Genomic DNA, 22,746 nt, shown 5'->3' on the forward strand with positions numbered 1-22,746 from the left:
ACACACACACAGTACACACACAGTACACACGCGCACAGTACACACACGCAGTACACACACAGTACACACACAGTACACACACAGTAGTTAGAGACACCCAGCAGAGCAGCCTGGAGCAGCTCAATAGCCGGTGGAGCCCTCACACGTACACAGTACACACAGTATTCACACAGTACACACATAGTACACAAGCACACGCAGTACATACACGCTGTACACACACCGTGCACATTACACACACATACAGTACACACACAATACTGTTACCACTGCACTGCCACCCTGACGCTCGTTGCTACTGTCGTGGATAATGACGGCAGTCCTCCTCCTCCCTCTACTGCTGCTATGGCTGCTGCTGCTACTGCTGCTGCTGCTTCTACTGCTACTGCTGCTGTTTCTTCTACTACTGCTGCTGCTACTGCTGCTGCTTCTTCTGCCAACGTTATTACTGCTGCTGCTCCTGCCACTGCTGCCGATACTACTGCTGCTCCTTTTTTGCTGCTACTGCTGCTCCTTTTTGCTGCTACTGCTGCTACTACTTTGGCTCCTGCTGCTGCAGCTACGACGAGATGGGGGTGCCACTGGTGGTGGTGGTGAGCGAGTCGACGCTGGAGTCGGGATCCATCCAGCTGCGGCACAGAGACACGAGCGTGCGCGAGACGGCGCACGTCAACACCGTCACCCAACTCGTCACCGCCCTCCTGCTGCTCCGTCACCCTCATCATCGGCGTCACGGCGGCACGGGCGCCCCCCCTCCCAGCCACGCGGCGAGCACGGAGGGCACACCACTCGCCAAGGTGTGGCACCACGTAGGGTGGTGGAGGTGGTGGTGGTGGCGGTGGAGGTGGTGGTGGAGGTGGTGGTGGAGGTGGTGGTTTTGTTGGTGGAGGTGGTGGTGGAGGTTGTTGTGGAGGTGGTGGTGGAGGTGGTGGTGGTGGAGGTGGTGTTGGTGGTGGTGGAGGTGGTGGAGGTGGTGGAGGTGGTGGAGGTTGTGGTGGAGCTGTAGTTCAACAGTTAGCGCGCTATTAACCCATGTGCCATGCCGGCCTTCATAGGTGCTGCTCGCTAACAGCACTTGCCATCAACAGTCTGTTTAGTCTATACAGGGGATCTTTGGTGGAGGTGGTGCAGGTGTTGGTGGTGATGGAGGTGGTGTTTGTGTTGTTGATGCTAATGGTGTTGATCGTGATTGTGGTGATGACAGTGTGGATGGTCGTGGTGATGATGGCGGTGGTTGATGTTGGTGGTGACGGTGATGGTGTTGTTGGTAATATTGCTGCTGATGCTGTGAATTATGATGACGACGGTAATGAAGATATAAATTCTGGTGATCCTGCCACTTACTGTCTCTCATGTATAACATTTAAAACCTCTTCTTTATACAGGACCTGTGACCTCCCAAGAGACAGTGTCAAGGTCAAGAGGTCATCATGGTGTCGCCGCCCACCGCCATCACTGCCTTCTTCTGCCGACATTTTTTAATGATCGACACCCAACCTCAAGAATCGCTCTTACAGTCTCGTCATCATTATCTCCATCATCACCGACATCATCACCGACATCATCCTCACAATCGTCATTATCTCCATCATTACCGACATGATCACCATCGTCATCATCCTCAGAATTGTCATTATCTCCATTATCACCCACATCATCACCATTGTCATCCTCACCATCATTATCCCCATCATCACCGACATAATCTCTGGGTCTGGGAATCAAGGTCTTAAGGCCTCAGCTCTCGAATGTTGGGTGCTTCTCAGGGTCTTGAAACTTAGCCGAGATAAAAAAAATATAGGGTGGTAACTTTCGTGATTCATGTGAAGGAGCAGTGACATCTACATCTGCAGAACACGAAGAAGCAGTGGCATCTACATCTGCAGAACATGAAGAACCAGTGGCATCTACATCTTCAGGAGATTACGCAACCCTTGTATACACGCCGTACAACGTGTTTGGAATCGACAGGAGTAAAGTTGGACTTACGAACAAATCGACTTACCAACACACATCTGGAACTTAACTCGTTCATAAGTGTATATATATATGAGTCTTAAGAAGAATTAAAAACTTTTTGTTTCTACATAAAATCTCGTCAATGGTCCTCGTACTTAATCTGGGACAACTGTTACGGTACCCAACCAGGCTGCCGCTAATATTATTATTCAACTGGCAGGAACCCACGGAACTTATCAGTAAACTTGAACAATTTCGCACACACACACTCGCTTTCACACGCACAAAGATCCTCTGTATAGCCTTAACATACTAGCGAGCAGCACACCTGTAGGCCGGAACGACACACAAGAGGGTGGGTGGCCTGCACCAAACCCGGACAGCCTCTGTCTCCCCAGCGGCGATGTTTACGCAGCGCACCAGGTTCTCATTTTAGGCCGATTCGCGCTCGGGGAGGCCCAAGGGCATTTCAGATCAACGTCACTGGAGTTTGGCGTGATGGGGGAATCGAACTCGGGTCGCCGGTTTCGTAGCGCTAACCGCTGCACTACCGCTCCTGACTTACACAAAACACAAATACGCGCGTGCGCTTGCGTACACAACACAAACACACACTGGACACACTCCCAGCGGTGATGTGAGGACTCATTTCAGCTACTGGAGGATCTCTCTCCCCAAACCAAATAGTTTGGCGGTGCGTGTCGCCCGTGCGAGTCGGCGAATGCGAGTTTGCATTGAAACAGTTTAGATTTTCTTTGGCACGGAATTTGTTGTCTCCGTGTTGTCGTAAGTGGGGCTTTCGCCTACGGGGAGCGTCGACTTATGGCGATCGTCAGTCGGACCAATGAAACGGACCTCGGGAACAGAACCGGGGACCGGCCACAAAGTGTTGCGACGGCGAGTGGCAAATAACGGAGCCTTCTGCTGCGCGGGATTATTGTTGCACGGGGAGGGCATCTCGCCTTGATTGTACAGCACGTGCATACTTACAACTTGCACAGTCGTGGACGGTTTTGCTCCAGCCTACATCGTGAACATGCTGCAGCCATCTGTCCCCTCAAGGCCCCTAAGATCCTGGGGATGCAGAGCTCTGCATTCCCAGGTCGAGGTTTCGGTTTATCAGTGACCTGAGCTTCTTCCCCGTGTAGCCCACAGGCTGTGGAAACGATCTTCAACAATATCTCAGGGATCTCTTGAGGCTGGACATTTTAAAAATGTGCCTTAAAACCTATTTATACGCTTCCGCTTAGGGGCCGTCCATAAATGACGTCACGTGATTTTTGACGATTTTGGACCCCCCCCCCCCTTCGTCACACGGCGTCACAAAAAGTCAGACCCCCCCTCAAATATGACGTCACAAAGCTCTGCCCCCCTGCAAAAAAACATGCTTCAAATCGCTTTAAACTATTGTCATTGTAGTGCGTATTTAATGTGGCGCTACACTGATGTTGTCGGAGAAAACATAAAAAAAAGTATATTTAATTAAGTAGAACGTGTTTATATTTAAAGTTGCACATTTGGATGTGATGTCACATTTCTCACCCCCCCCCCCCTTCGTCACAAATGTCTGACACCCCCCCTAGGTGCGTGGCGTTATTTATGGACAGCCCCTTACCCAATTTGTTCATTTAGTAAATAGATTTTTAAAATGTATTTATATTTTCATGCTGAGCGTCTGCTGTTGCTGTGACCAACACAACGCTTTTGAGATCCTTGATGAAAATCCGCCATGTTCTATTACTGTGCGTGCCGGAACGCCCAGAAAGCAGCGCAAATTCACGTTCACGAGCCCCGTGGCGCACGCCGATTGGTTGCAGTGCGTGACGTCACCGCGACCAAGCAGCCAACCGGAGGGGCAGAACGTGAACAGGGAAAAAGCGCCCCTAGCGTATTGAATGAGATTTTCATCACCGCGAGTCATTTCAAACCAGTGCCGCGCTCGGGTGACGTCGAGCTGGGTGAGTGCAGAGGGTCGATTTGTTTCCCTTTCAGATGATAGAAGTCAGACGAAGTCGCTGACAACGATTCGTTTTTATTAAGCATCGAGGTGGCGGCCGCATCTCTCGACGAGGGTCGAGTTTGACCAACCGCAGCCGGGGAGGTTGGGCAGAGACATAAGTAGAGAGTGGAGCCAGAGACACAAGCGGAGACACAACTGGGCAACATTCGCGTCATTGTTTTCAACAGCGCAAGGCTTCTCGCTACCCTTTCACTTCAGCACATGGAGCGAGCATCTTCACCATAACAACGAGCTTCACCCTCCACTCCTCCCTTAAAACACCCAACCCAATATCTTCTCCCCTAGCCCAGCATCGCCACCATCATCATCACCGTCAGCAGCATCCTGCTGCTACTACTCCCTGCCCCAGTCCCCCATCTCCGACCATGGCTACCCCAACCCCTATCACTACCACAACCCCAATCCCGATCACTACCACAACCCTTATCATGACCACAACCCCAACCCCGATCATGACCACAACACCAACCCCCGATCACTACCCCAACCCCTATGACCACAACACCAACCCCGATCACTACCACAACCCCTATGACCACAACACCAACCCCGATCACTACCACAACCCCAACCCCCGATCACTACCCCAACCCCTATCACGACCACAACCCCGATCACTACCACAACCCCAACCCCCGATCACTACCCCAACCCCTATCACGACCACAACCCCTACCCAAACCCCTATCACTACTACAAGCCCTACCACTACCCAAACCCCGATCACCACCACAAGCCCCCCACCCTGTCACAACTCTACTACCAGCCCCGATCACTACCCCTCCTAAACCACTCTCGCCTGTTCCCCTTTCAAATTAACTACACCACTTTTAATAATAATAATAATGACCCCACTATTATCTCAATCACGATCATCGTACCTAAAAATTTGTTCCAACTTTATCCTCGTTACATTTATTGTGGCAACGAGAACCCTGCTCCTGCTCGCAAAACTGGGACCGACGAACTCTGCTTCTCCGTGCCGATTGGTGGCCATCCAAACCCCACCCCCCACCCCCCGGGCAGGACGGCCGTCATCCCCCACCCCTGGCCCTTCACCGATTTGCCCTCGGTGCTCGCGCGTTGCTCGCGGGTCGGGCAAACGGTCGTTTACGCGCCGGGCCAGCGACGTTCCAGCTGTCTTGGGTTGGGGGTGAGCACGCGAGCTGTGGAGTGATGCGACGTTGAGAGGTGCCGCACTCAAGGGTAGCGTCTCTATTTGACTGGGGCGGAGGAGGCTTTAAAACCGACGATCGGTGGGATAACCGAACGCTGAACCCGACCACGCCGGAAGAGTCGCCTTTGAACCGGCGATCAAACCGGCAGGGCTAACCGGCTGCCGACCCGGCCGGACATCCCCACCCTCCGCTGCCCGCATCTAGTCGTATCCGTCTGACGAGGAGGGGCTGTCGTCCAGCAGCGGCATGTTGGTCAGCGTCTTCCCCGCGCCGCGGTGCACGGACATCTTGAGCCTCCCCCCGGACCCTTCGATGAGCTTGCGAGCGTCGCCCAGCGACATGTTGTCGGTGGCGGCGCCGTTGATCTTCAGCACCACGTCGCCTTCCCGAACGCTGCCGTCCCGGGCGGCCGCCCCTTCGCTGCCAACGCCCTTCACGTAGATCTTGCTGCCCAGGCTCAGGCCGTAGCCTCCAGAGCGATTGCCCTTCGCCAGCGTGACCGTGACGAGGCGAGTCCGGCGCACGGGAGACGTAGAAATCAGGTCCCCCACCGATCGGCTGAGGCCCCGGTTGTAGGTGCGCCCGCGGTCCGGACCCCGCTCTGCGCCTCCGTCGGGGCCCCGGTCCCAGCCGCCCCCAACGCCGCCGCGCTCCCGGCTCCGATCCCCGCCCCTCGACCCAGAGATTTGGTCCAAACCGCCCTCCCAGCTGTGGCTGAGGTCACGGTCCAGGCTCGCCTCCCTACCCCGGTCCAGGCCGCAGTCCCAGCTGCGTCCGAGCCGGCCGCCACCACAGACCGGACCGCGCTCCGCGCCCCGCTCTCCTCTCCGCTCCGCGCCACTCCGGTCGCCGCCGCCGCCGTCCAGGCCGCGCTCCCAGCTGCGAGCGATCTCGTCACGGCCCACGCCGAGCCGCCGGCCGCGCCGCTCCTCGGCCTCGTCGCCGAAGTCGGGGTGGACGGCCACGATCCGGCTCACGTCGTCGCAGTCGTCCTCATCGTCGTCGTCGTCGTCGCCGTACGGCCGTCGCCAGGCGGTGGCCGCGAGGCGCGACCCGCCGGCCCGCTCGGCCCGCTCGGCCCGCCGCAGCACGACGATGCGCGCCGTCGCGGGGCTCCGGCGGAGCAGCTGGAGCGCGTGGGCGTGCTCGGCGTTCTCCACGCTCGCGCCGTTCACCGCCACGACGCGGTCGAGGCGCCGCAGGAGGCCGTCGGCGGGGCCCCCCCGCAGGACGTCGGACACCACGATGGAAGCCTCGCCGCTCGGGAAGTACGGGTTGTCGCACCCGCCCGACACCGCGATGCCGAAGCCGGCGCCGGGCGCCCTGGTCAGGGTCACCGTGTACTGCTCCCACCCGTCCGCGTCCGCCATGGCCGCACGCGTTAGGGGAGGGCGATGGCGCTGGGAAGGAAAAGTGCGTAGGGCGCAGGCGTCGGTCGGTCGGTTCCGCTGTGGGAGGCCGAGTTCCTAGGTTCCAATTGCGGGGCTCGGCTGCCCCGACCGCAGCGGTTGACATAAAGACCCAGAGACCCACATAGAGACGCATAGACTCACATAGACCCCCATAGACTCGCTCATATAGAGACCCAAAGACTCGCACAGACACCCAATGACTCGCTCACATATAGACCCAGAGACCCACATTGAGACCCATCCAGTCGCAGAGAGGCCAATTGACTCACATAGAGAATCCTAGATTCACATAGACACATAAAGACCCATAGACTCGCATAGAGACCCTAGACTCACATAAAGACCCATAGACTCGCATAGAGACCCATAGACTCGCATAAAGACCCATAGACTCGCATAGAAGACCCATAGACTCACATAGAGATCCATAAACTCACATAGAGACCCATAGACTCGCATGGAGACCCATAGACTCACATAGAGACTCATGGACTTACATATAGACCCGTAGACTGACATAGAGACCCATATAATCACATTAGAGACCGGCAGAATCGCATAGAGAAACCATAGACTCGCAAAGAGACCCATAGACTCACATAGAGACCCGTAGTTTCATATAGAGACCGTAGTCTTCACATAGAGACCCATAGAATCACATAGAGGCCTATAGACTCATATAGAGACCCTTGGACTCACATAGAGATCCGTCGACTCGCATAGAGGCCCGTAGACTCACATAGAGACCCCCCATAGACTCACGTAGAGACCCATATACTCACATAGAGACCCATAGACTCACGTAGAGATCCATAGACTCATATAGAGACCCATAGACTCATATAGAGACCCATAGACTCATATAGAAACCCATGGACTTACATAGAGACCCATAGACTCACATAGAGACCCATAGACTCGCATAGAGACCCATAGACTCGCATACAGAACCCCTGGAGTCGCACAGACTGAGCAGCAGTGATGAAGCCGGGTTCTCAAGTGCAGCGAGTTGATGGTCATTTTTGTTTCGGCGTTTTGAGTTGTGGCGCCATTACAGCTCCGAAGGTAAAAAAAAATGTTATTTGTTGGTTTGTGATGTGATGAGCATTGCTCTCGTATGCCAAGTGGGTGAGCCAAGTGCTGCCCCCGCTCCCGTATGGATCAGAGAGGACAAGCCAAGCTCAGGGCTGCCTGAGCCCAAACGCAGATCGAGAGAGGCCTTCAGATGTCGCTTGCAAAGTAGTCGGAGGCGCATTTGACGTTGCGGATGTGCGAAGGGACAGAGAGAGTTCCACACAGAGGGGGCGACAGCAGAGAAGCGACGTGAGGCTGTAGCAGTGTAGTGTCTAGTAGTGTAGTGAATAGTGTAGTGTAGTGAATAGTAGTGTAGTGAATAGTAGTGGTGTAGTATGTAGCAGTGTAGTGAATAGTAGTGGTGCATAGTGTAGTATGTAGTAGTGTAGTGTATAGTGTAGTGTAGTGAATGGTAGTGTAGTGTATAGTAGTGTAGTATGTAGTAGTGTAGTGTATAGTGTAGTGTAGTCAATAGTAGTGTAGTGAATAGTAGTGTAGTATGTAGTAGTGTAGTATGTAGTAGTGTAGTGTATAGTGTAGTGTAGTCAATAGTAGTGTAGTGAATAGTAGTGGCGCATAGCGTAGTATGTAGTAGTGTAGTGTATAGTGTAGTGTAGTCAATGGTAGTGTAGTGTATAGTAGTATAGTATGTAGTAGTGTAGTATGTAGAAGTGTAGTGTATAGTGTCGTGTAGTATGTAGCAGTGTAGTGAATAGTAGTGGTGCATAGTGTAGTATGTAGTATTGTAGTGTATAGTGTAGTGTAGTCAATAGTAGTGTAGTGCATAGTGTAGTGTAGTATGTAGTAGTGTAGTATGTAGTAGTGTAGTGTATAGTGTAGTGTAGTATGTAATAGTGTAGTGTATATTAGTGTAGTTTATAGTAGTGTGGTGTATAGTATTGTAGAGTTACTTTATAGTGGTATAGTGTTGTGTATAGTCGTGTATCTTAGTGAATAGTAGTGTAGTGTATATTGGTGTCGTGTCTCGTAGTGTAGTGTATAGTTCAGTGTAGAATGTAATGTATTGTGGTGTCGTGTTTACTGTTGTGTATAGTAGTGTAGTGTATAGTGTAGTGTATAGTGTAGTGTATAGTAGTGTATGGTGTATTAATGTAGTGTGTAGTGTAGTGTATAGTAGTATATATTGTAGTGTAGAGTGTAGTGTATAGTGGTGTAGTGTTTAATGTAGTGTATAGTGTAGTGTAGAGTGTAGTGTAGAGTGGTGTAGTGTTTAATGTAGTGTATAGTGTAGTGTAGAGTATAGTGTAGAGTGTAGTGTATAGTAGTGTATAGTGTAGTGTATAGTGTAGAGTGTAGTGTATAGTAGTGTATAGTGTAGTGTAGAGTGTAGTGTAGAGTGTAGTGCATAGTATTGTATAGTGTGGTGTAGAGTGTAGTGTATAGTAGTGTATAGTGTAGTGTATAGTGTAGTGTAGAGTGTAGTGTAGAGTGTAGTGTATAGTAGTGTATAGTGTAGTGTAGAGTGTAGTGTATATAGTAGTGTATAGTGTAGTGTATAGTGTAGTGTATAGTGTAGTGTAGAGTTTAGTGTAGAGTGTAGTGTATAATAGTGTATAGTGTGGTGTAGAGTGTAGTGTATAGTATTGTATAGTGTGGTGTAGAGTGTAGTGTATAGTAGTGTATAGTGTAGTGTATAGTGTAGTGTAGAGTGTAGTGTAGAGTGTAGTGTATAGTGTAGTATAGAGTGTAGTGTATAGTGTAGTGTATAGTGTAGTGTATAGTGTAGTGTAGTGTATAGTGTAGTGTATAGTGTAGTGTTTAGTACTGTATAGTGTAGTGTATAGTGTAGTGTATAGTGTAGTGTATAGTGTAGAGTGCAGTGTATAGTGTAGTGTAGAGTGTAGTGTATAGTGTAGTGTAGAGTGTAGTGTATAGTGTAGTGTAGAGTCTAGTGTAGAGTGTAGTGTATAGTGTAGTGTATAGTGTAGTGTATAGTGTAGTGTAGTGTATAGTGTAGTGTATAGTGTAGTGTTTAGTACTGTATAGTGTAGTGTATAGTGTAGTGTATAGTGTAGTGTATAGTGTAGAGTGCAGTGTATAGTGTAGTGTAGAGTGTAGTGTATAGTGTAGTGTAGAGTGTAGTGTATAGTGTAGTGTAGAGTCTAGTGTAGAGTGTAGTGTATAGTGTAGTAATGTAGTGTATAGTGTAGTGTAGAGTGTAGTGTGTAGTGTATAGTGTAGTGTAGAGTGTAGTGTGTAGTGTAGTGTATAGTGTAGTGTATAGTGTAGTGTAGTGTGTAGTGTAGTGTACAGTGTAGTGTATAGTGTAGTGTATAGTGTAGTGTATAGTAGTGTATAGTGTAGTGTAGAGTGTAGTGTATAGTGTAGTGTAGAGTGTAGTGTATAGTGTACTGTATAGTAGTGTATAGTGTAGTGTATAGTGTAGTGTAGAGTGTAGTGTGTAGTGTAGTGTATAGTGTAGTGTATAGTGTAGTGTAGTGTGTAGTGTAGTGTACAGTGTAGTGTATAGTGTAGTGTATAGTAGTGTATAGTGTAGTGTATAGTGTATTGTAGAGTGCAGTGTATAGTGTAGTGTAGAGTGTAGTGTATAGTGTAGTGTAGAGTGTAGTGTATAGTTTAGTGTAGAGTGTGATGGTCTCAAGCCGGTCCAGGGTTCTTTCTGTACTCAATTTTGCCAAAATTCCAGCTCCTGAGAATGTGACACATCGACTTTCTCTGGCGTCAGTGGGGGGAGTGCTGCCCCCTGATGCGCGGAGCAGAGGTCTCATTGGAGGGTCGCCGCGTTCGGTAGGGCAGCATAGCGCTCCCCACGAAGAGGATGGAAATACCGGCGTAAGGCACTACAACTAGAGTTACAAGAGCTACGCTTGTCCACAAAAGCCCTACACAATCCCAGTACCCTATCCACATATATCAATGAATGTTTCTACGATCCCACGCGCAGGTGAGTGTGTGTGCACGCGCACACTCACCTGCGATCCCACGCGCAGGTGAGTGTGCGTGCGCGTGCACACTCACCTGCGATCCCACGCGTAGGTGAGTGTGCGTGCACGCGCACACTCACCTACGATCCCACGCGCAGGTGAGTGTGCGTGCACGCTCACACTCACCTACGATCCCACGCGCAGGTGAGTGTGAGTGTGCGTGCACACTCACCTGCGATCCCACGCGCAGGTGAGTGTGCGTGTGCGCGCACACTCACCTACGATCCCACGCACAGGTGAGTGTGCGTGTGCGCGCACACTCACCTACGATCCCACGCGCAGGTGAGTGTGCGTGTGCGTGCACACTCACCTGCGATCCCACGCGCAGGTGAGTGTGCGTGTGCGTGCACACTCACCTGCGATCCCACGCGCAGGTGAGTGTGCGTGTGCGTGCACACTCACCTACGATCCCACGCACAGGTGAGTGTGCGTGTGCGCGCACACTCACCTACGATCCCACGCGCAGGTGAGTGTGCGTGTGCGCGCACACTCACCTACGATCCCACGCGCAGGTGAGTGTGCGTGTGCGCGCACACTCACCTACGATCCCACGCGCAGGTGAGTGTGCGTGTGCGCGCACACTCACCTACGATCCCACGCGCAGGTGAGTGTGCGTGTGCGTGCACGCTCACCTACGATCCCACGCGCAGGTGAGTGTGCGTGTGCGTGCACGCTCACCTGCGATCCCACGCGCAGGTGAGTGTGCGTGTGCGTGCACACTCACCTACGATCCCACGCGCAGGTGAGTGTGCGTGTGCGTGCACGCTCACCTGCGATCCCACGCGCAGGTGAGTGTGAGTGCGCGTGCACACTCACCTACGATCCCACGCGCAGGTGAGTGTGCGTGTGCGTGCACACTCACCTGCGATCCCACGCGCAGGTGAGTGTGCGTGCACGCGCACACTCACCTGCGATCCCACGCGCAGGTGAGTGTGCGTGCGCGTGCACACTCACCTACGATCCCACGCGCAGGTGAGTGTGAGTGTGCGTGCACACTCACCTGCGATCCCACGCGCAGGTGAGTGTGCGTGCACGCGCACACTCACCTACGATCCCACGCGCAGGTGAGTGTGCGTGCGCGTGCACACTCACCTACGATCCCACGCGCAGGTGAGTGTGAGTGTGCGTGCACACTCACCTGCGATCCCACGCGCAGGTGAGTGTGCGTGTGCGTGCGCGTGCACACTCACCTGCGATCCCACGCACAGGTGAGTGTGCGTGTGCGTGCACGAGAAGGCAAACCGAGACACGTTGGACTCACCGCGGGTTGTTGTCAAAGCGTCGGATTCTTCGTCGAGATGCGAACGAGACGCGAGTGGATTTTGGATTGGACTCAACGGTTTATGGAACGGCGTTTCCAGAGCGTCCCGGCTGAAACAAATCACTTGTTTGACGTGTGTGTGTGTCTGTGTGTGTATATATGCGTGTATATATATACTGTGTGTGTGTATATATGTGTATATATATATACTGTGTGATACAGAGACCTCTTGTCAAATCTACTGCTGGATGGGTGGAGGTCACTCGATCAACGGCCCGTGTCTTCCTCACTAGTCCGGTAGTCCCCCCCTTCGTGTGTGTGACAATATTCCGTGTGTGTGTGTGTGTCAATAGTCCATGTGTGTGTGTAAATCTCTGTTGCAAGTCTGAAAAGTAAAACTGATTGTTGTTGTTGTTTGAGAGAGTGTGTGAGACAGAGTGTGTGTGTGAGACAGAGAGAGAGAGAGTGTGTGTGTGTGAGACAGAGTGTGTGTGTGAGACAGAGTGTGTGTGTGTGACAGAGAGTGTGTGTGTGTGTGAGACAGTGTGTGTGTGTGAGACAGAGAGAGTGTATGTGTGAGACAAAATGTGTGTGTGTGACAGAGAGAGTTATAGAAGCGTTCTTTGCTGCTGTTGTGTTGTGAGTGAGAAAATGGTTCCAAACAATGATCACTTCCCTGCCCTTTACCTGTCTGTGTGTCTGTGTCTGTTTGTGTGTCTGTGTGTGTGTCTGTGTGTGTATCTGTGTGTGTGGCTGTCTGTGTGTGTCTGTGCGTGTGTCTGTGTGTGTGTCTGTGTGTGTATCTGTGTGTGTTGCTGTCTGTGTGTGTCTGTGCGTGTGTCTGTGTGTGTGTCTGTGTGTGTATCTGTGTGTGTGGCTGTCTGTGTGTGTCTGTGTGTGTATCTGTGTGTGTGGCTGTCTGTGTGTGCCTGTGCGTGTGTCTGTGTGTGTGTCTGTGTGTGTATCTGTGTGTGTGGCTGTCTGTGTGTGTCTGTGCGTGTGTCTGTGTGTGTGGCTGTGTAGAGCAATAATATTATCTCGTGCTGAGAACGACAACGATCCCGCACAGCGAACACCTTTTACCTATCTGCAAGCTGACCCCACCCAGACGCCAATGATTGATGGACCTCCACTATCACACCAAGACAAAGTTCCCCCGTGTAGCCTAAACAGACTTGTCGGGGCAAGTGCTATTCGCGGAGTAGCACCTATGAAGTCCGGAACGGCACACGAGGGGGTGGGTGGCCAGCACCACGCCCGGCCGCCTTTGTCTCCCCAGTGGCGATGTTTACTACACACCGCACCAGGTGCTCCTTTGAGGCTGAGTCAGCCTAGAGGGGGGGCCCAGGACCGGTTCAGATAATCGTCACCGGTGGTGACCGTGAGCTGGAATCGAACTCGGGTCGCGGGGTTCGTGTGTATGTGTGTATGTCTGTATGTGTGTATGTCTGTATGTGTGTATGTGTGTATGTCTGTATGTGTGTATGTGTGTATGTCTGTATGTGTGTATGTGTGTATGTCTGTATGTGTGTATGTGTGTATGTGTGTATGTCTGTATGTGTGTATGTGTGTATGTCTGTATGTGTGTATGTGTGTATGTCTGTATGTGTGTATGTGTGTATGTGTGTATGTCTGTATGTGTGTATGTGTGTATGTGTGTATGTGTGTATGTCTGTATGTGTGTATGTCTGTATGTGTGTATGTGTGTATGTCTGTATGTGTGTATGTGTGTATGTCTGTATGTGTGTATGTGTGTATGTCTGTATGTGTGTATGTGTGTATGTCTGTATGTGTGTATGTGTGTATGTCTGTATGTGTGTATGTGTGTATGTATGTATGTGTGTATGTGTGTATGTGTGTATGTCTGTATGTGTGTATGTGTGTATGTGTGTCTGTGTGTATGTGTGCACACATACGTGTACAGATATATACATGCAGGTATACATAGCCACTCATGTGTATACAACAACCGCCATTCGCCACTAAGTGGCGGTGACGTCACCACGACTCTTGTGCCAGGCCATGTGCACCTTGAGGCCACGTGAAGTGTCGAACGCTCGTCGGCAGGAGGTCACGGGACAGACCCAGGTGCCACGGGTCGACTGACTGAGATGACCGAGATGACTGGCTGATGCAGCATCTGTGCCCCTTACTGTGCCAACTTGTGCTTTAGCCACCCGGCGCTCCGCTTGTTGTTGTGAGCGTCGCTCCTCCCCACTCCTTTGTCGTTGGAGGGCGACTGCCTCCAACTGCCCACTCTCTCCACAAGTGCCTTATCACCAATTGGGAGTTGTGGGGGTGAAGTGTCCGATGGTACAAAATACCCAGGCAGGTGCTTAGTTTTGGTGGGGCTGATGGTAAGTCCCCACCTCTTAGTGGCAAGCTCCAGGCTCAACAGCAGCGCCTCCAACTCCTCCTCGGAGGGAGCAGCAATTACCAGATCATCGGCATACATAACATGGTTGAGCAATAGGGAGCCATCCCTTGACCGCACCCGGGCACCGATCAGCCTCCCATTGTATCTGTACCAGATGGAAATTCCTCCGGTACAGCTATTGAAGGCTTCACGAACTACGTGGTTGAAATATATGTTAAATAATGTGGGAGCCAGATGACATCCCCGTCACACCCCAAGGTGTACAGGGAATGGCTCCGACTCCCAGGCACATCTTACAGATGACAAGTCGATGGTCAGTGAGCAGATCAGCTCCACGGTAAGTCCTGTTGTCAAGGACATGGGCCCGCATCTGCTGTTCTGTCACTATGTAGTCCAGTAGATGTTCTTGCTTGGACCCGGCATGCGTCCATGATGTTGTGTGGATGCGCCGATGCCGGAACAACGTGTTGCTAATTACAAGCCCATGGGCTGCACAAAAATCTAGCAGCCTCCAACCGTTTTTATTGAGCTGATCTGGCCCATGCCCTCCAATCACTCCAGACCAGGTGCCAGCATCATGACCAACTCTGGCATTGAAGTCACCCAACAAGATGATTCTATCCCGAGGGGCCACTTTAGCCAGCACCTGTGACTAGACGTCATAGAAGGCATCTGACTCATCGGCCTTGGCTGCATCCTTCCACGGATGCTCGTCTTCGGTGGGGGCATAAGTAACCACGACCACCACTCCTCGCCTCTGGTTGATGGGAAGGCGAGCCCAAAGTAGCCTGGGGAAAGTTTTAAATCGTGGTTTGGTGGTAATTCATTGAAGGTGGAGGGGTTACCAGCCCATCGCACCCGTCCAGAGCCCCCATTTGGCCGCTGTGGTGGTCACAAATGCCATGAGGGGAATGGCCAATCGGAATTGGCCCTTCCCCCCACGACACTGATCACTACAGTGTTGCCGTCCGGCACCAACGAGAAGATAGGGGGTTGTTTTATTGTGTCCATCAATATTGACACGCACACCAGTCATGTACGTCCACACACACACACGCATGCAACACAAGTGGGGGTATTGTAGCGTTTTATTAGAATGCGTTTATTGTGGGTGGGTCCAAAGGCAAACAGCCATTGTGAAGCAATACTAACACCACCCCCACACTGACACTACACTAACACGACACTAACACTAACACCACCCTACACTAACACTACACTAACACTACACTACTCACACACTAACACTACACTACTCCTACACTAACACTACACTAACACGACACTAACACTAACACCACCCTACACTAACACTACACTAACACTACACTACTCCTACACTAACACTACACTACTCCTACACTAACACCTACACTAACACTACACTAACACTAACACCTACACTAACACCTACACTAACACTACACCAACACCACCCCCACACTAACACCACCACTAAACCAACACCACCCCTACACCAACACCACCACTACAACCACCACTACACCAACACCACCACTACACTAACACCACCACTAAACCAACACCACCCCTACACCAACACCACCACTACAACCACCACTACACCAACACCACCCCCACACTAACACCACCACTACACCAACACCACCACTACAACCACCACTACACCAACAGCACCACTACACTAACACCACCCCTACACCAACACCACCACTATACCACCACTACACCAACACCACCACTACACCAACACCACCACCACACCACCACTACACCAACACCACCACTACACCACCCCTACACCACCACCACCACTACACCAACACCACCACTACACCACCACTACACCAACACCACCACTACACCACCACTACACTAACCCCACCACTACAACCACCACTACACTAACACCACCACTACACCAACACCACCACTACACCACCACTACACCAACACCACCACTACAACCACCACTACACCACCACTACACCACCACTACACTAATACCACCACTACAACCACCACTACACCAACTCCACCACTACACCACCACTGCACCACCACTACACCAACACCACCACTACAACCACTACTACACTAACACCACCACTACACCACCACTACACTAACCCCACCACTACAACCACCACTACACCAACACCACCACTACACCAACACCACCACTACACCAACACCACCACTACACCAACACTACACCAACACCACCACTACACCAACACCACCCCCACACTAACACCACCACTACACCAACACCACCACTACACTAACACCACCACTACAACCACCACTACACCAACAGCACCACTACACTAACACCACCCCTACACCAACACCACCACTATACCACCACTACACCAACACCACCACTACACCAACACCACCACCACACCACCACTACACCAACACCACCACTACACCACCCCTACACCACCACCACCACTACACCAACACCACCACTACACCACCACTACACTAACACCACCACTACACCACCACTACACTAACCCCACCACTACAACCACCACTACACTAACACCACCACTACACCAACACCACCACTACACCACCACTACACCAACACCACCACTACAACCACCACTACACAACCACTACACCACCACTACACCACCACTACACTAACACCACCACTACAACCACCACTACACCAACTCCACCACTACACCACCACTACACCACCACTACACCAACACCACCACTACAACCACCACTACACTAACACCACCACTACACCACCACTACACTAACCCCACCACTACAACCACCACTACACCAACACCACCACTACACCAACACCACCACTACACCAACACCACCACTACACCAACACCACCACTACACCAACACTACACCAACACCACCACTACAACCACCACTACACCACCACTACACTAACACCACCACTACAACCACCACTACACCAACACCACCACTACACCACCACTACACCAACACCACCACTACAACCACCACTACACTAACACCACCACTACACCACCACTACACTAACCCCACCACTACAACCACCACTACACCAACACCACCACTACACCAACACCACCACTACACCAACACCACCACTACACCAACACTACACCAACACCACCCCTACACTAACACCACCACTACACCACCACTACACCAACACCACCACTACACCAACACCAACACTACACCAACACCACCACTACACCACCACTACACCAACACCACCCCTACACTAACACCACCACTACACCACCACTACACCAACACCACCACTACACTAACACCACCACTACACCAACACCACCACTACACCAACACTACACCAACACCACCACTACACCACCACTACACCACCACTACACCAACACCACCACTACACCAACACCACCACTACACTAACACCACCACTACACTAACACCACCACTACACCAACACCACCACTACACCAACACCACCACTACACTAACCCCACCACTACACCAACACCACCACTACACCACCACTACACCAACACCACCACTACACCACCCCTACACCACCACCACCACTACACCAACACCACCACTACAACACCACTACACCAACACCACCACTACAACCACACCACCACTACACTAACACCACCACTACACCACCACCACCACTACACCAACACCACCACTACACCACCACTACACCAACACCACCACTACCCCAACACCACCACCACACCACCACTACACCAACACCACCACTACACCACCACTACACCAACACCACCACTACACCACTACACCACCACTACACCAACACCACCACTACACCAACACCACACCAACACCACCACTACACCAACACCACCACTACACCGCCACTACACTAACCCCACCACTACACTATGTACGTGTATATGCTGTGTAGGTGCATGCGCCATGTAATAACACAACTGGAAAGCCCTTTGTAGAGCCACCTGCTGGGCGACGCCTTGTGGTGATGGCGTGGTGGAGTGGTGCTCTTTCACCATACTTCACCACGCTGGTCAGTGGCGAGCGGTGTCTGGGCGACGACTCCGCTTATCACGACTCTGGTGTGCTGGGTGGTGGTGGTGGGAAGTGTGGTCACTCCCGCCTTGCCCAAGACGTGCCACGGCCCGGCGTGGAAGAGTAGGCCAAGTACCACTCTCAGAGCGAGTTGCAGCTCTCCTGAGCTCGCTCCGATTGCAGGGGCTGCGCCTTTGAAATACGATGCGCAATTCGACTGTGTGGAAATACACCACCAACCCCGCCTTGACCACTCAGCCGCGGTGACGTCCTTCCCAAGGTGGTCAACAGCCTTGTGTACAATCTGTAATTGTGTAATGAGACCGAAAGTTGGTGGTGCATGCACACACCCAGAGACGCGGTGGCTGGGAGATGTTTACTACGATTCTATGATCACTGTTACATTGCTTTTTAAATCCTTTATATTAAGTTCGCTTGCTTGCTTGCGTGCTTGCTTGCTTACGACCGTGCAAACCTTTCGGTCGTTTTTTAACCCACTTCCCGTGATCCAATCGAGCTGACATTTTGCACACAGACTCGTTGTGCGAGACAATTAATGTTCGTGAAAATTTTTGTTCCAAAATTTTACACTGTTTATGGAAAACAAATTAAATATTTAATTACCAATTGTTTAATACTGGCAGACAATCATCTGACCCATAGGTGGCAGCCATCTCAAGCCAGAGGACGAGAGGACTCTAGCCGCCATGCATATAAAGGATTTAGAGTGAAAAACTTTGTTTTTACGGGTTATACTTATATTGGCTTTATTTTGGTGATTTTGAAAACGTTTTTAGGTTTGGCCATGTTTGTTTGTCGTAGTATGGAGTTAGAATGATGGCTTTAATCTAAGTTGTCTTGTGGTTGTTTGTTGTTTGACTTGCATCCCACTGGGATTTTTGCACAGAGCGTTGGTGTACGGTGCTTTTTTCTGGAAGATTTTTTGCAGTTTTGTCCTGGATTTTTCTGTTTGCGCATAGTCACTTTCAGATGTTTTCTTGTTCATGTTTTTGTTTTTTGTTTGTTGCGGTTGCACCCGACTCAAGAGCCGAATGGCTCACAGGGCTTGTACCTAATACATGAAACTGAAAAACTGAAACTGAAACCTCGCCTGGTATGCAGGAGGTCGTGGATTCGATCCCGACCCTGGCGCCTGCTGTGTATTTGGAGTTTACATGTCTCTCTGTCATCAGCATCACGGTGGCTAGGAGATGGTAACTACCTCGCGTGGGATACAGGAGGTCGTGGGTTCTATCCCGACCCTGATGGTGCCTGCTGCTGTATATTTGGAGTCTGCGTCTCTCTCTCCCCGTGGTCGCGTGGATTTTTACACGCTTTCATTTAACTCACTCTGTGTTGTTGTTGTTGTCGTTGTTGTATCCTCAAATCTTGTAACTCAATTTTAACCAACTTCCCAATGTGGTATCGACTACAAACTTGGTATAATTTATGTCATACTGATAACAACACTATATTCTATCATTTAAAAAAAAAATCTATTTTTAAACATTATTTTTTATATGTTATGTTTCGGCTTGGGTCTAATTGTCAACGGGCAACTGACGTTGGCTGTAACTGACCACAGTCCCTTACGTTGTGGCAAGCTTCGGGGCCACTTCCTGGAGTCGTGGAGTTCTTCCATTACTAGTAGTACATTTCATAAAAGCGTGTTTTTAAAAAAAGTTTTTTTAAATATTACTTATTCTCTGGGTCTTCCTCCGCTTTTCCCCCTCCACATTTAGCATCAACGCGACGCGTTAACGACTTATTTGCCTGCCGCTATAAATGTCCACGTGATGATGATGGTGAGCCACTTCGCTGGGCTATACTTTGTGATTTCCTTACCTGCTCAAATAAATAAAACATGTTTAGTAGTTTCGCTGATTTGGCTCGACACATTGATGCATAGACGACACCCAGAGCCCGACAAAGTATACTGGGGTGGTGCAAAGTCAGCAAACGTCGGGTCGGGTGGACATTCCTGCGGAGGGAGCTGGTAGGAACGTCGTGTTGCTCGGTCAATGGCCTGCAGGGTCAACGGCGGCGTGGTGTATTCCGCAAATATGCCCGACTGTGAGGGCGGGCACAAGCCGGCGTGAGTAGGTTAAACGTTGAGTTTTATAAGGGCACCACGGGGTGACCAGCCCCTCCCCACCCAGCCCCACCCCTCCCACCCCCAACCCAGCCCCACACTCCCCACCCAGCCCCTCCACACCATCCCCACCCAGCCCCACCCTGCCCCTCCCTCCCTCCCCACCCAGCCCCACCCCTCCCACCCCCAACCCAGCCCCACACTCCCCACCCAGCCCCTCCACACCATCCCCACCCAGCCCCTCCCTCCCTCCCCACCCAGCCCCACCCCTCCCACCCCCTACCCAGCCCCTCCCTCCCCACCCAGCCCCTCCCTGCACGACGGACACGTTAATCTCCTGTGGGCTGGTGTAACCAGGAGGTTCCTACTAGTATTAAATGCATCTTAACAAGTCACAGGGGGGGTTATTTAATGGACTGCACATTAACACGCGCTCCCAAGGAACACAACTTGCGAATTCTGAAATGAATTTGGTTTCTGGTAACAGTACCGTATCGGGTACCAGAAAAACGAAGTCATATTTGTTAAACACCCATAAGACGCTGTCTTTCCGACAGACCGGTTCTTCACCTGAGGACGGCTGCTTGCGTTGTGGCCGAAACGTCGTGACAATTGTATTTTATTACGTTTGATTTTTATTACTTTATTATTTCCCTTCTACGTGACTTTATCGAAAGAACCAAGAATATGAATCCCTGCAGTCACGAAAGCTTTAAATCGAAATTTAAATCGAAACACCCATAACTTTACAACTATTGTGGGACCGTCCCTAAATGACGTCACGCACCTGGGGGGGGGGGGTCAGACAGTTGTGACGATGTGTGACGAGGGGGGGGGGGGGTTGAGAAATGTGACGTCACATCAAAATGCGCGACTTTAAATATAGGATTGTTATAACACTAAATATAGACAATACGTTCTACTTAATTAAATAGACTTTTAATAAATGTTTTCTCCTACAACATCAGAGTGCAGCGCCACATTAAATACGCACTACAATGACAATAGTTTCAAGCGATTTGAAGCATGTTTTATTTATTTTTTTGGGGGGGGGCAGAAATTTGTGACGTCATATTTGAGGGGGGGGGGTCTGACTTTTTGTGACGCCGTGTGACGATGGGGGGGGAGGGGGGTCAAAAATCGTCCAAAATCGCGTGACGTCATTTATGGACGGCCCCTGTACGGTACAGTCCTGAAGATGTTCCTACGTGCTTGGAGGAAGATACATTAAGATCGGTAACCGTTTTTGCGGATGACCTGGCACCAGCGGTGTCAAGATGGGCCTCTGTGGAGGAGGCTCGTGAAGGACGCCAGCTGCTCGTCAGTGCCAGGCTAGGTGCACAGTGAGGCCACTGGACGTAGGTGGGAGGCAGTCGCCCTTCAGCAACGGCGGCAGAAGCGACGTTCACAACAACGGGAGGAGGCTGCCGGGAGGATAAAACGCAGCGAGTTGTCCCACTAGGGGGCGCAGGTGGTGCATCTGCCCAATCATCTCAGTCAGTCAACCCATGGCACCTGCTGGGTCTCTCCCGTGACCTCCTCCTGCACCTAGCCTGGCACAGCAGTCAACCCATGGCACCTGCTGGGTCTGTCCAGTGACATCCTCCTGCACCTAGCCTGGCACAGCAGTCAACCCATGGCACCTGCTGGGTCTGTCCCGTGACCTCCTGCACCTAGCCTGGCACAACAGTCAACCCATGGCACCTGCTGGGTCTGTCCAGTGACCTACTGCACCTAGCCTGGCACAGCAGTCAACCCATGGCACCTGCTGGGTCTGTCCCGTGGCGTCCTCCTGCACCTAGCCTGGCACAGCAGTCAACCCATGGCACTTGCAGGGTCTGTCCCGTGGCCTCCTCCTGCACCTAGCCTGGCACAGCAGTCAACCCATGGCACCTGCTGGGTCTGTCCCGTGACCTCCTCCTGCACCGAGCCTGGCACAGCAGTCAACCCATAGCACCTGCTGGGTCTGTCCCGTGACCTCCTCCTGCACCTAACCTGGCACAGCAGTCAACCCATGGCACCTGGGTCTGTCCTGTGACCTCCTCCTGCACCTAGCCTGGCACTGCAGTCACCCATAGCACCTGCAGGGTCTGTCCCGTGACCTCCTCCTGCACCTAGCCTGGCACAGCAGTCAACCCATGGCACCTGCTGGGTCTGTTCCGTGACCTCCTCCTGCACATAGCCTGGCACGGTAGTCAACCCATGGCACCTGGGTCTGTTCCGTGACCTCCTCCTGAACCTAGCCTGGCACAGCAGTAAACCCATGGCACCTGCTGGGTCTGTCCCGTGACCTCCTCCTGCCCCTAGCCTGGCACAGCAGCCAACCCATGGCACCTGGATCTGTCCCGTGACCTACCGCACCTAGCCTGGCACAGCAG

At 51.7% G+C, this 22,746-nt stretch overlaps 2 protein-coding genes across 2 annotated transcripts in view; one reads left to right on the forward strand and one right to left on the reverse strand.

The window, feature by feature from the left end:
• Positions 1-2,123, forward strand: part of POLG2 (DNA polymerase gamma 2, accessory subunit) — a 9,483-nt gene extending 7,360 nt beyond the window's left edge. The window contains exons 9-10 of the mRNA XM_061577015.1: positions 560-797; positions 1,386-2,123. Coding sequence (XP_061432999.1) covers positions 560-797; positions 1,386-1,394 — 247 coding nt within the window. The 3' untranslated portion in view covers positions 1,395-2,123. The remainder of the gene's footprint in view (positions 1-559; positions 798-1,385) is intronic.
• Positions 2,124-4,713: 2,590 nt separating this feature from the next.
• On the reverse strand, positions 4,714-12,967 carry LOC133358848 (tight junction protein ZO-1-like). The gene is made up of 2 exons (XM_061577301.1): positions 11,871-12,967; positions 4,714-6,557 (listed from the first exon to the last, which is right to left on the reverse strand). The coding sequence occupies exon 2, from the start codon at positions 6,525-6,527 to the stop codon at positions 5,358-5,360; it is 1,170 nt and encodes a 389-aa protein (XP_061433285.1). The 5' UTR covers positions 6,528-6,557; positions 11,871-12,967; the 3' UTR covers positions 4,714-5,357.
• Positions 12,968-22,746: the final 9,779 nt, after the last annotated feature.

Source organism: Lethenteron reissneri, chromosome 63 (assembly GCF_015708825.2).
Source record: "Lethenteron reissneri isolate LAM-NWPU_2019-01 chromosome 63, ASM1570882v1, whole genome shotgun sequence".
NCBI lineage: Eukaryota > Metazoa > Chordata > Hyperoartia > Petromyzontiformes > Petromyzontidae > Lethenteron > Lethenteron reissneri.

Bases quoted from the DNA above. Each gene is read 5' to 3' on its own strand.
- LOC133358848 (XM_061577301.1), bottom strand. From the start codon at position 6,527: ATGGCGGACGCGGACGGGTGGGAGCAGTACACGGTGACCCTGACCAGG.